Below are 14,378 nucleotides of genomic sequence, written 5' to 3'. Positions count from 1 at the left end.
AAAGCCTCCCTTAGAGCTAAACTGTCCCCTGGCAAGATTATTGCCATGCAGAGAGCTGGTAAACCCCAGGAACAAAACTCCCGGCTCCGCCAAAACCAATTCTACCACTGGCTTTACTGGAGACTGGAGTTCACCCTACAGGAGGGGCAGATCTCAAACGCGCTCTCCTTTGGAGCAGAGAAGGATAAGCTTCTGCTCATGTTTCTGGGAGAACAGCTGCCGGGCTCAGCTCCTAGCCTACATGTGGACACCACGAAGGTCCTTCTCCACCAGGCTCTCACATTGGAGAGCTCATGGGACTCCAAACATGTCCAGTCCAGCCCAGCCCAACCTCATCCCGCTGTGCTGCACTTGAGGGATGGGGGTCTCTGGGAGCTGCTCTCATCTCCTGCCTGCACACCGCGGGCTGAGGTCTGCTCTCCTGGGGTGTCCCATAACACCCCGGAGCTTCAGCCCCCCAAGGTTGGCCAAAGAGTCAATAGGGCTCAGCAACCTGCCCTCCCGCAGCACGGGCAATCCATTACCTCCACGGGCACTTCATATGCTTGTATTAACTTCAAAGTGACATGCTAACTGTACGTTTTCGTGGCCTATGGAGCTTCTTTGTGGGATACGTTACAATCATCACTGTAAAATGTTCGTCTTCAGTTTCTGACAGGTTTGACATAGCTCTGATCTAAAAATGTGATAGATACCCAATGGCAGTTACCAGCCTTCAAAACCTAAATGCCTCTACTAAGATAAACGGAGACCAAAATATTAATTTAGTCTTAGCAAAATGAAAAATCGTTTCACCTTAACTGCAGTAATTTTCTGTTTAGAATCAATGGCCAAAACCATGGAGCAAATATGTTATGCTCAATAGTTTTATTTCTCCAGTCACGCAGCCACAGTAAGATGTCAGTGTAATGGCATATTCATAAAAATCCCAAATTCTGAATTTTTCTTTAGGTATATACAAAGGTAGCAGAGAAATGTGAGTGAGGGAATCCAAATACGTAGACAGATTTTGAGACGATTTCAGAGAAACACATTATCATTAAAACATATGGGAGGTAGCATAATGGAAAGGATTATATTATTTTTTATAGCAATATTATTTTCCATCAACATGGAGACATTAGCTTAGGAAAAAAACCAACACCACACAATTGGTATGCAACAGATCCCCAGAAGGATATTCATATCAAAGACGACCTCAGGGGAAAAGCAGAGCTCAGGAACTACTGAGAAGAAAAGTCTTTGCTGACAGCAATAGAAACGACACAAAATAACTCAAATATGACAATACCATTTGCTTTCAAAGGTAAATATTGTATTTCTCCAACAAATACTTTGAAGAGACTACTCCCAAAGATAAAGTTACAAACGTTTTAATTCTTTAACCAAGAAAATCAACATTCCAGGGTTGTTCTCCTGTTCAAACTCAAACACATCTTGCAAATTCAGAACCAGAGTACCATGCCTTACGTAATTTCTCCATAAAATGCCAGTCCCTATCAGCACACTACAAGAAAATCGGGATTCTGAACTTATTTGTTGCCAAATGCGAACATTTCAGGTTAAATCCCCCTTGCCTCTGGCTGCTTCTGCCCACGTGCAATGCCATGGGCACATGATACCACCGAACAACTCAGATGTGCAAGTTATCAGGATATTGGAGTCCGGGCAGGCTTGGGACCAGAGTGAGAGGTGATGCGAGCACCAATAACGTGTTCCTCACTGACTACAAAAATGAAAAAAAAAAAAAAAAAAAAAAAAAAAAAAAAAAAAAAAGCAGTAACATTAAAAACCAGAGGGAATTCTGCTGTCATGAAAGTCACAGAGTGTAAAATTTGAGGGCTGGTCTGCATGACACAGATCTGAGTTGAAATGCGGGGCAAAAGTACAAAAATGGGAACACAACCAGCCCACGGTGCTCGCCCACCGAGGTCGTTTTTCAACACCTCCTTCCAGGACTTGCTCAGAGCAGGCAAAGCAGCCTCGGCGCAGTCCCACACGACGTGCCCTTTCGAGGCGGAGAGCAGGGGAATATTTCCAGCTTCCCTTGCCAAGAGTCAAACCCCACATCGTTACTGCCCGCAACCAGTTCAGGATCGCCTTCCTCTTCCCAAAAACTAGACATACAAGCAACAATTAGGGTAATCATCCCCCACTTCCAGAGGCAGAGAACATGCTGATGGGGACGGTCCTTCACGTCCTAAAAACAGATGGTCTGGAAAAAATGGGTAAGGCAAAACAGTCCAGGTACTTTTCCGGTGACTTTTTCACCGCTGTATTCCCAGCAAAAGGCCTCCAGTCAAAATGAGACTATTGTCGGTAACTGTAAAAAAAGGTAATAAGTAATAGTGCCAAGGATGATCCCAGCCTGAGGTATCAAAACATCTCTGCTCCACTTCCTCAAACATTAGACTCATTTATATATCCATATAAAGAAAAAAAAAGAAGGCAAACCCATTCCACGGACGATCATCTAGCACGACAAGCTAAGATTTCATGCCACTTGAAATTAATTAATATCTGGATTAATATCCAGAGGTGGCCATTGACACCCTTACGGGAAGCACAAGCCCTACATTGTAATTTAAAGAGAGATGTGGCAGGCTAAAAGTTTTGTTTTGCACATTAAATACACAAACAATTGCAACCTTTGAGTCTCATAAGGATAGAAAGCTGCCCTTTGGAGCTTAGAAAGCAATTCCCACTGGCTGCTGACAGTGTTTCCCTGCCACAGAGAGAAAATTTCCAGAATTTGGGGGCTGATCCCAGCTTAATTTTCTGATATATCATATTTAAAGAAAACTTCTGTCAAGGCCTGACAATTACGACCAGCAGGTCAAGCCCCCCTCTCTGTTCCCCCACCCCCTGCAAGGTCACCAGCACAAAAGGAAGCACTCAGCTCCTCCTGTTTTTTAAAAAAAAATACAAAAAAAACCCCCACCAAAACAGCTTAATGTTTAGTTTGAAGCAGTACAAGTGAGTGAAAGGCACCCCGACAGCAGGGAGGAAGAACGAAGGCAGAGTCAAAACACTGAACATCCCTCCGGCATCTACGAAGTCCCTGTGCAGCAATATCCTCTTTTATGTATTCAGTGGACATTAGGTCGGCTCTGCGAGCACTTCAGCACACAGGTTTTGGAGCAAAATAACTGCCTTGCAGGAAATAAAGTATATCTGGCCCAACTACCGTGCGAGGGAGACACGGGATCCCCTCCTGCCCCCTGTAACACCCGTGCGGTGCACAGCTTCCACGTACACAGACAGGTAAATTGAGCCCTGAAGGCTTCACAGACGTTAGAGATTTGAATTCATTACTCAAAAAAAGCTGCAAATATCAGCGGGTAAGCTGCTGGAGGCTCAAGATACAAGCAAGGCAGACACAAGCCCAGCGTTTGAGGAGGCACATCTCGTTGACGGAGTGACCCTGCAGCAACACCGGCCCACCTTTCTGCCCCACACGCGGTGCCAGAAAACACCCACCGGGGCAGCCAGCCTCCCTTACCTCGCTCTTCAGATCTAAACCACATCCCGACTGAAAAACCGCTCCGTTCCTTCGGTGTGGGCACCCGGGGCCAAGCCGCCTGTCACCATGACATTGCAACATCTAGTAATAACCCTGGCAGGCGCTCCTCGCAGAAGGTATTTCTGCAGGCGGGTGGGAACTGGGGGGGAATCGGGGGGGAATCCCCCAAACCGTGTCCCGCATGCCTGTGCACAGCCCCGGCGAGCTCCCGGGGTGGGGGGGGGCAGAAACACGGCATCCCCATCCCCGAGGCGCTGCATCCCGCATCCCGCCGAGCATCCCCCGCCACCCGTCCCTCCGGGCACCCCCCGACCCGCCGCGCTGCCGGGGCGGACACAAAGGCTCGGCGGCGGTCCCTACCTCTCCTCCTCCATCGTGGGGGGCGGCGGGGGCCGGGGCGGGCGGCGGGGCAGGCTCAGCGCCCCGGGCCCGGCATGGCTGCGAGCGGCCGCCCCCGCCCCGGGCCGCTTCCTGCGGGAGCGGAGCGCTGCGTCCCCGCCGCGCCCCGCCGCAGCGACTGCCGCCGCAGCCCGCACCGCCGCCGCCTCCTCCTCCTCCTCCTCCTCCTCCTCCTCCTCGCAGCCTCCTCCCCCGGCGAGCTTGCGAGCGTCTCTGGGCAACGGCAGCTGTGGAGGGCGGCCCCGCCGCGCCGCCCGGCCCCCGCCGCCGCCTCCGGGTAGCGCCGCTGGCACGGCCCCCGCTCACCGCAGCGGGGAACGAAACGGGTCAATGGACCGCCCCGAGCCGTCCTTACGCGGCGGGGGGGGGGAGCGATGGTGGAGAGCGGGAACGCACCGGGCAGCAAGACAGCAGAGAGCTGGAACCCACGGGGAGCAGCTCTCATCTCCCCAGCATCCCTCCATCCCTCCATCCCTCTCTCCCCTCCATCCTTCCATCCATCCACTGCTGATCTTAGTCCTCAGATCGGTGCCGTTGCCTCCACAGCTCAAGAGTCAGCCGCTGGGGAGATGGCCGATGAGCCGAGTGGCCCGTAACTACTTTAATCCGTGCAATCTATAGCCTAAAGGAAAGTTTTAGAGGGTTGAAAATCCCCGGTACCAACCATGAGGCCAAGCCCGCGCACAGGGCAGCGGCAGGAGAGGGCTGGCGGTGCTCAGACCTGCTGACGAGGGAGAGGGTCCCAGCGCCCCTAGGTCTCCCCACACCATCCACAGAAAGCAAGCTCTAGCCCCAATTTATAAAAATCTTGCTGCTCTTCTGTGCAATCTGCCAGGCCAAATACATGCTGCGTAGGCAACACGGATCCTTCTAAACTGCAGGTGATATTTAGCCTGAAGCACTGGATTAAATCACATTTGCCATTTTTGTTCCAATTGATACACATGCAGAGACCTTTACTTAAATCTATTCCCCCCCGCTTATTTTATTAAAAGATTTTCTCAACCTGATTCTGCAACAATGAGGCCCTAGAGGTCAATTATAATAAAGACAAGAAACATTTACTTTCTTCATTACTTTTCCATTCACAAGATGTTCTTGTGCAAAGAGATACGTAGAAGTATCAAGAGATTTCTCCTGCAAGATACCATTCCATCGCTTTTGTAAGTAAAACTACCTCAAACCATGTCCTCCTCCTTACTAACCTACGTTTCACATATCTTTTAAAATATATCAGCAATTATGACTGAACAGATGGTATTGTGCCTTCCACATGAGGGTTTCAAAAGCTTGTTGAGAATCGCAACTAGTCATCACCCCCATTCTTCAGATAAGAAAACTTAACACACCTGGAAGGACTTTATCAACGTCACATGGGGACAGAGAGTCAAGGGTCCTGCTGTTTAAACACCATTTGGCAGCCTCCCCATAAACAAAAGAAATACAAATAAAGCCATGAAGTCAAACCACACAGGATTCGGGCAAAATTCCTGCATTTTCCCTTTGAGAATCCTGTTAAACTATCAGTTTAACACATCCGTTACTCACGAGTGTCCATTCAGTCTTACACTCTTGATGCACAACACGCAAAACAAGTTCAAACCAGAGAAAAAGTAACTATCTAAAAATAGTACAATTTAGCTAGAAAACAAGGGCTGGAGCTTGTTTCCACTGAGCAAGTCCCTCAGTAATCACAGGAAGTCCAGATACAAGAGCAGGTCCTCAAAATGCTGCAAAGTACCCATGTATTTTTATTAACGTATATTTTTTAAATAATAAAATATCAGGCTTTCACCATAAAAAAAAAAAAAATCTACATCTCACTTCAGTCCACCCAGGAACTAGGCACCGAGGTTGAATCAACCCAGCAACACCTTCTTATGCACTTTGCCCCACCAGCACGCGTACCGCTGGACTCTACAAATGCTGATAGCAACCACGGGAAGGTACGTCCCAGTGACAGACAAGAGCAAACCAGTGAGCAGTCCTTGCTGGAATGGGACAGAGGCATGTTCCAGTAATCAGAGATTATCTTTATAGCAGCCTTGCAAAATAATCGTGGCTGGGTAACAACCCCAAGACAAAAATTTCTTGCGTGTTTGTAAGTGCAAAGATTGATATCTTGAAAGAGCAGGCAGGTTAAAAGGAATTAGTAACACCCGATGGGTGGAATTTTTCCAGCCTCTTTCAAAAATTCCTAGTCCCGAGTAGCCCTAAATTCCTCCTACACCTAATCTACCTTTGATCACCTAACCGATGCTCAGAGCAGAAGGGTCTGCAGAATGCCCGTTCCAACCGGCACCACCATTCCCTGGCCCCAAAACCTTTCCAGATTCCTGTGACAGTCTTCAGATCTACAGTGAAAGACCAAACCCCCCAGCTCTAACGAGCTGCAGGGAGAGAAGAGATCAAAGCATTGCCAGTGTCCCTACGACAGCTAGGAATTTCTTCGGTAAAAATGCCAGGAAGGGAGGGAATAAAAACAAGCCCGCCAATCTGATCCCAGACTCTCTCCTGGCCCAAACTCTGGTGGCTGGTTTAACCCTGAGGTTGTAAGTAAAGCACAGCGAGTGCTTCCGAGAATTTAATGCTGTGAAGAGCATCAATATGCCCAGACAACTCCCTGTCAATCTCCACAGCTTCAGCAGAAGCCAGAAGGGGCCCCTTCCCCAAAACCCAGCACAGGATCGTCCAGTTCAAATACTGCCCGGCCAGGAACCCCTCACTCCTCTGCATATACCCATTTCCAGACATATACCAATATACAGGTTCCAGAGATCCATGTCATCAACAATTTGCTATCTTTAGCAGCTCTCCCTTTTAGTTGTATAATCCCCTCCACTAAATTATTCATTGTCTTTCTTAAAAAACTATGGGTTCTGCATTGAAGAGCTGTGAAAGTTACACATAAAACACTGCATTCATGGAAGCTTCCAAGGCTGCACCTTCTCAGCCTAAGTTATTTTTCATTCTGGTTTTTAAACAATATATAATCTCAATTTTATAATCAAACTTTATCTCTCTCTCTCTATATATATATATAAATATATATATCTGAGTGAACAACCTGATCTAACCCTGAAGCTGGTCCTGCTTTGAGGGAATGTTTGAACTGGATCACCTCCAGAAATCCCTTCCAATTAAAATTATGCTGTCATTCTAATTAAGTAAATATTCATTTAGATAGATCCGTATTGAGACCGTACATTTTCTGGGAAAAGCTCCACTAAGAAAACAAATACGAGATAAACAGTGAAAGGTATCGACTGAACTCGGTGTCTCAGTATCTCAGCGGCTAACCGAAGTCACTTGGAGGTGGTACTTGGGTACGGCACTGGCTCCCAGTGGACCTGGAGCACTTGGCAGAGAAGTCCTGAAGGTACCTGCAGCCCAACCACTGCCAGAATTGAGAGCACGCCATATTGCTTTCACGTAACAAAACCAAAACAGCAGCTAAAATTTAGCTACTACAGGAACTCACAGGGATCCAAGTTACCACGGGGCTCAAAAGGAAGCTCTAGGAGACCACCTAGGTAGGGACCTTCCCAGAGCTGGAATCAGTGATGTTTTGGCAGCTGAAGCTTAAGAGGTAGGAGACTCCCGCTGAAGCGCTGTTTTCTGAAGCATGTGATCCGTAGAGGAGAGGGCGCTGGAGCACCCACCCCAGCGCTCTCCCCCCACCAGGATCCTGCTCCCCAGGCGGAGATGCTGCAAAAGCCATCAGCATCTCCAGCCTCTGGGACTGTTGCCCTCTGCTGGTAGATGTCCCACTTTCACGCTCCTGTCTGCCGCTGGCCAGCAAAACTGGGGTTTATGAAATATATTTTCCTTTAATCTTTAACATCAATCACCTTTCCTATAAAAACAGTAGGTTTACTCCAATAGTTTCATGATAGCATTATCACCTTTAGAATAACCACCCCCGGCCATCTTCACCCCCAGGCTGTGACTTTTGGGGCGTCGTAAGCCATTCTATTGCTCCCCCTCCACAGCAGTAACACATCAGCTAAAAATGTTCTTCCTGCTCCTCCTCTTGCTCTTTCCTATAGCATAAGCAATTGCTGTCACCTGCAGCCAGCTGTGTCAGAAGCGCGGACTTCCTGCCCCGTAGTCATATTGCCTATTTATCAGAAACCTGCTGGAAGATTTTCAGATAGATTTTTATGGTTTAGAATTGAGAGCTCAAAAGGAAAACTTAACATTCAGGAAGAAAGCTGTAAAAACAACTGTTGTGGGCACCAGAACAAAGGCAAAGGCCAGTATTCAGATGCCTAAATACTACTAAGTCCCTCTGCCTCGCGAGTCCGTAGTTTTGACTCCCATTTCTGCACCTACCGAAGCGTACAGTTCTCGCTACAGGCTGAACACACGGATTTGAGAAAAAGTTTAGGCTATTGTCCAAAATGTGGGATTTTTTCCCCCCAAATCTTTGCCTAAGTGTTAAGATATCATTTTAATGGGATTGCCTTTATAATATATCCCTTAAGGCCTCCACTACTACCTTCTATACTAAGGGGAAAATACCCGTATGCTTCATAATGGTGTTGCGTGACTTAAATGATATTTGTATACGGTAACTCCGAGAGATGAGCAAAACCAAACCTATTCTCATTCAGGATCTCGCCAGCCCAACCCAAGTCTCTTCACTATTACTCCTTGTAGACTCGTTGCCTTGCTCTCGAAATTTTTTTTAAAACATTTAATTTTTTGCTCTTTGCAAAAGCCAAGAAACAGAGTCCACCACCCTACCACGGTAACACAACATGCTGCAACATTAACACGAATGAATAAATCACACAGTGGCCACACACAAGAATTTAGGCAAGGTTGTTTCCGCAGGCACATTATTTTACCTGAACAGAAAAGCCATCTGGTACAGCATGTCTTCCTCGCAGATAACGGACTGTCCAGCATTATCCTGCTTGGTATTTTCTGGGCAAACCCCTTTTTCTGCTCAATCTCCATAGCATATTCAGAGTGGGAACTGTACGTCAGGGGCTCAGCTCGGGTTTCTGTTCACTTACTGGACGTTTGCGGTGTGCTTTTCAGGGGTCAGCTTTCCCATCCTCTCTCTCCGCGCAGAAGCTCACCCTGGGAGGGAGAAAGAAAACACGCTTTGAGACGGCCTTCGAGAGCGTGTGGCACCCGCTCGTTGCAACACTTTTGGCCTAGAGCAGCACCAGCAATAAAACAAGCCCAGCTCTTCCTTCCCAAGGGGATGTTTCCCAACTCCCTCTCAGCTGACTCCCCGGTACACAGAAAACCAGAGCTCCCCATTGCCACCAGCTACGCACAAACCCAACCCAACCCAACCCTTCCCAAACACACGTGGTTGTGATTCATCACCAAGCTCGTGCCTCAAAGAGGCTTTTAAAAATAACGATACCACAGAGCAGAAGCCCAGATTCTATCTGGTGCTGGGGGAATAAAAGAAAACTCCCAGTAACAACTTCTAAATGATATAATTACAGAAAAAAATAATAATTTGCCTACATTTAAAATTGCAGAAACCAATGGATGGGTGAGCCTAAAGGGCAAAAGGCATGGCAATTCGCACCAGGTTACTGACTGCAAAGGCTTGAAAACCCCCCCTCCCCCCAACCTTGTGCTCCTGGGCATCTCTGTTTCAGGAGGCTACGTCTCCATGAGAATAACAGTAGAAAGCTCGCATTACTTCTCTTGCAGAACGCACTTTGCTAAATATCCTACGCAAGAGGCATTAGCAATTACAACTGCAACCATCCTGCAGTCCAGTAGAGAACGCGGGGGGAGAAGTCCTGAACTCGCCATCAGACAAGGCTCTAAGGAGCTCTCGCCACTCAACGGAGCGTCATTATTCCAGCAGTGGTGGAAAGAAAACAATTAAACAAGCCCAAATGAAATCACAATGAAGGATTTTGGCCGAATTTGTTACCCAGTAAACTTAAAAGATTACTAAAGCCTGAAGAGGTACCAGATAACCACACAGAGAGACTTGGGAATTCAGCATCAGAAATCTTTCACGACCCGGCAACCCAGCCGGCGAGCCCGAAGGCAGAGGGCATCCCTCTTGAGGAGGGGGGGGGACCTGGACGATGAAATAGGAGTGAACTATTCCAAAACCCAGGTGAGGGTGCTGTTGTACAACAGGGAGGGAAGCACAGGCTCCCCCCGCACCGTGCCCTGGCCCCCTCGCTGTAATTTGTCCATCAGGGTGTGTGTTGGCAGAGGGAGGCTTTGCCCCGAAGCTGTGTTAGCGTGCAGTGAAGAAAACAAGATTATTGATCCGCAGAGAAAAAGAAAAAAGTAAAAAGAGCGTGAACCTCTGGTGCCAAATGCACCACTCGTGCATTTTATCCAGCATTGCTTTAATCCAAGTCCATGCTGGAGACAGGGACTGGGCTCCCGATTCTTCTTCCCAACCAGCACCTGCAGTGACCAGACCCCCGCTTCCTTCCCTCCGGGACTTTGCAGAAAGCCAAATTTCTTACACAAATAGAAAAAGTCCATTGTAAAACCACAGAAAGCAGCAGCAAAAGTTACAGAAACGACAGAGGAGACCGAAATGATATTCATCTTTTATATTGACTAGGTTACAGACCAGCAGCCTATTTTCAGACGCGTAGCTTTGCATGCCTTTCCATTCAAAACAGTTTTCCCAGTGAGAACAGGGCTCCTGCGAGACAAACTAGTTGACAATCGCATGGTATAAAGCAGCATTTGAACAACTGAAGTTATTTCCAGATTTGTCAGCTCATTCTGCTTCTACAGCATTTTTCTGCAGCGTTCATCGGTGATTTGTACTCCGATGGTAGTGAGCAAATGTGCGTCTTGACACGTTTCCAGCCAGAAACATAATCCCTTTCTGAACTGGCATCGATTCCTTACTGCATTACACATGAAAAGAGATATTTATAGCAGTTTAATTAATGTAATATGTATCGATATTATTTATAGCTCTACAAAGTGTATTTTGATTTTTTTTTTTATTTCTTTTTTTTTTTTTCCCTGAGGAAGAGCTGTTTTTTCCAAATCTATTTTCCGTTTGTGAAAGCATTCGGGAACGAAACTGTGCGCAGCCGACTAAGAGGGTTAATATCCAGATGCCTCAGACAGATGGCATTATTAACCTGACTGGGCTCGACATCTACTTTTCAAAGTTAAGGAGCTTTGGTTACTTGGATGGCTGACAATCTGAGAATAGCCAGTGCTCTAAGCTTGATGCTTTCTATAATAGCAACAGGCAATAGCACAGCTTTGCCTAACAGACTTTTAGGAAAAAAAAAAAAAAAAAAGAAAAAAAAAAAGAGACCAAGAGACCAAGACCAACCGCACTGAGAAAGAACTTCAGCAAATGCTGTTGCAACTTGTAGTTCAGGACTCCTACTGGCAAAGGCTGAACCAAGTACTTGAATTTTAATTTTTATGCCTTTTTTTTTTTTGGCTACAGCCTAAACCTGAAGCGTTCCATCTTTTTAACTGTTCTGTCTATTCAGTAGATAGGAGAACTACAGGAAATACAAGAATCTGAAGAATGTCTCTCTCCTGCACCAAACTAGAGCTTTACAGCCCATGCTCTTTCAGCGTTCCCACTCCCCATTTTCCCCATGAGATGGGTTAGAGGTTTTTAAGGGGAATATAGATACGATTAAAACATTCTTAGAACCAACCGAACAAGAGGCATCGGTTCAAAAGTGATTATATATTTCCTCCCCTTTTTATATAAATCAAGGAGAGTTCTGGGAGCAGAGAAGGCAAAAAGACTAGGATTCGGCAAAGGAAGACCCAGGAGGAAGGCACGCAACTCCCTCAGCCCCTTTACAAGTCCTACTATACAGGTAAGCGATAGAAAATTCCTGGGTAAAGATAATACAGCAGAAAAACTTTCATCTTGTTATAAGAAATACACATCTGACACCCATCAATAGCAGTACTTGCATTACAGTACAAATAAATGCTCATGAAAGGTAAGTGGAAGTAGAGGCAATGTTTGTGTGCGCGTATACATGCACATACCAGAAATAAGAGAGTAATAACTTCAACAGGAGACTGAAAAAAAAAAAAAAGCACCATTAAGAAAAGCAAATAAAGCAAACAGTGCTTGTTCGCGCTGGCTGAAAACTTCTGGCGTACTTGCATTGTGAAATGCATTTTGAAGTGAAGCAAGGATGTAACTGTTTTATTCACGTGAGATATACAAAAATAACAAGCAGAAAACTCATCTTCGAGGAATGCATACACCAGATCACGGAACCAGGTATGCAAAAAACATTAAATAACCCATTGTTTTGTAAACTACACCTCTGGCTAAGGTGAAAGACTGAAATTTTGGGTGTTACACTTTCAGTCACCCAATATTAGTCCAAGGTATTACATATATACACATTTTGAAAAATGTACTGGAAATGCCTTCTTCCTATTCAATAGCTTAGAAAGCAGAGGTCCCTAACAACGTATACCATGTAAATGTGGTACAAACTGTTGATTACATGATAAATATTAATTTTATAACAGCTACAACAGGACAAGCCATCCTTTTTAAAAGGCTCGGATAAGGTACCTTCTATCAAACCCAACCATCTCAGACTGCAGGAGCAAAATCCCATTCTCCCAAAACGCACCACGTTTTTGTTTACTACGCGTATCTCAGAAGGGTGTCCTCCAGTTTTATTTTTCAGAGAGCAATTAACAATTTACACCAAAGCTTTGCATTTTAGGAAGACCGCTCTGAGGCACACAGAAAAAAGCCGCCTCTCTGTTTTCAGCCTGGGATGGGAGGTGGGGTCCTCAGCCCCACTCAGGCTCAGCCCCTGTTCGGCAGCAGTAGGAACGCCATTATATTGCGACAATGGTATCAGCTGACAGGGCAGGATAATAAACCAGTGTTCTGACCTACACTATCCACTTAGGTCTTTCAGTGGTAAATGAAAGCAAAATTTGCTTTACAGAAGGGATCCAAGTCGGGCAGGAGGGAGGAGAACACCATAAAGGTTTAGAAAACTTTCAATTACATTTTTAACCGTTTCAGCTTCACTGATGAAGTGTGTACGCACAAAGTACGTGACAGCGTTCAAGCACACCTCCTGCCCGCATCCCTGCGGTGACAGCACCAGACCCCAGCAGGTCTGCGCTCCTGAAGCGGGGCCGGGAGCCCAAGAGCTGGGAGGGCAGCGGCACCACCTGCAACTCCATCAGCACATCCCAAACCCCAGAGCTCGCTCCGTTCTGGAGGATAAAGAAGTATCATCCGCCAACACATCCTACACAAGCCTGCAGGGCAAGGCGCAGCTTTTATTTGGCAAGTCTGTCCCAGCTGTAACACAGCCAGTGGCCCACAGAGATTCACCGTGCCCAAAGCCGTTCTAAACCACCCTTACATCACCTAATATCAAAATAAACAAGTGAGAGGTACTTCCACTGATTCATGCAAGTATGAATTCGTTACGTATACAGGTGTTTAGCGTGTTTCTTTTTAATGCAATAGTCATCAGTATTATAAAAGTATATGTTAGGCTGGTTTTAATAGCCAAATAAAATCTACAAGCCACACAAGATGCAGAATCAAGAACAAACTATACTTTGGAGTTGACACAAATACCCATTACTATTAAAAAAACTGCGCGCACATCACAACACGCAGAGCTGTGCTGTGATACTGTAGGCTCTGAAAAGCTTTGTTTTGGGGAATTTCTTTTTGTTCACGCAGATTACAAAAATAAAAAGAACATCTGTGTTTTAAGAAAACTACCGCACTTTTACTTTCATTGTTAAAGACCGAAAGTAAACTAATTGCTCTCACTTCCCATTTCTCACAGGTGAAACCCACACAATCCAGCATTCATTCCTGAACAGGCCATTAAATTATTAATTTCAGACACATATACTTCAGAACTAAACTACAAACAAAGAAACGGCAAACTAAAGTTACTTTATTTCTACCTCCACGACCATCCTAGAGCCACTGTGCAGTCACAAACTTCTTTATTTACATGCCAGCTCTATACATTTCATCTTAGTTCTTCCTACACACCTCTGTGCAGACGAATCCACCCAGGGGCCAGGAAATTACCACATACCATTAAATACATAAGCAAAGCTTTAGCAACAAGTCTCTTCTGTTTACTAGGAGCTCTACTAGAAACAGGTTTATATTCAAAGAGAGTCTTTAATAAAGTCACTGTGTCTTTAACACTACCCAATACAGATCTGCATCTCTTTCTGTATTCCATGGCACATCCTGCCATCACTGCCCGTTCTCAAACCAGAGTTTACGCGGGCCTCTCCAACGTTACCTGCATGGTCACAATGAAGTTCTTGCTCCCCACAGGTCAGAGTAGAGCAAGTCACACCTACTCAAGACACTGGCCACAGAACACTGTTAAACAGATGACAATCTTTTAAGAGAGAGACTAGGTAACATGCTCCCTAATACAGGTGCAATTCCTGGGATCTACTTTTTGTTCTAGAACACATTAGC

General features: G+C 46.0%; 1 protein-coding gene across 18 annotated transcripts in view; it reads right to left on the bottom strand.

The window, feature by feature from the left end:
• Positions 1-14,378, bottom strand: part of KLHL3 (kelch like family member 3) — a 118,936-nt gene that overhangs the window by 46,968 nt on the left and 57,590 nt on the right. For 13 of the 18 annotated variants that reach the window (XM_054216962.1, XM_054216963.1, XM_054216964.1 and 10 more), the window contains one exon: positions 8,776-9,013. The exons of 4 other annotated variants lie outside the window; for them this stretch is intronic. In XM_054216962.1, the coding sequence (XP_054072937.1) occupies positions 8,776-8,804 (29 nt within the window). In that variant the 5' untranslated portion in view covers positions 8,805-9,013. Of the gene's footprint in view, positions 1-3,883; positions 3,943-8,775; positions 9,014-14,378 lie in introns of those variants that run through there. One more of the 18 variants, XM_054216978.1, reaches the window with a different exon arrangement.

Source organism: Rissa tridactyla, chromosome 11, assembly GCF_028500815.1.
Source record: "Rissa tridactyla isolate bRisTri1 chromosome 11, bRisTri1.patW.cur.20221130, whole genome shotgun sequence".
Taxonomy (NCBI): Eukaryota; Metazoa; Chordata; class Aves; order Charadriiformes; family Laridae; genus Rissa; species Rissa tridactyla.
This window is presented reverse-complemented; position numbering and strand designations above follow the sequence as displayed.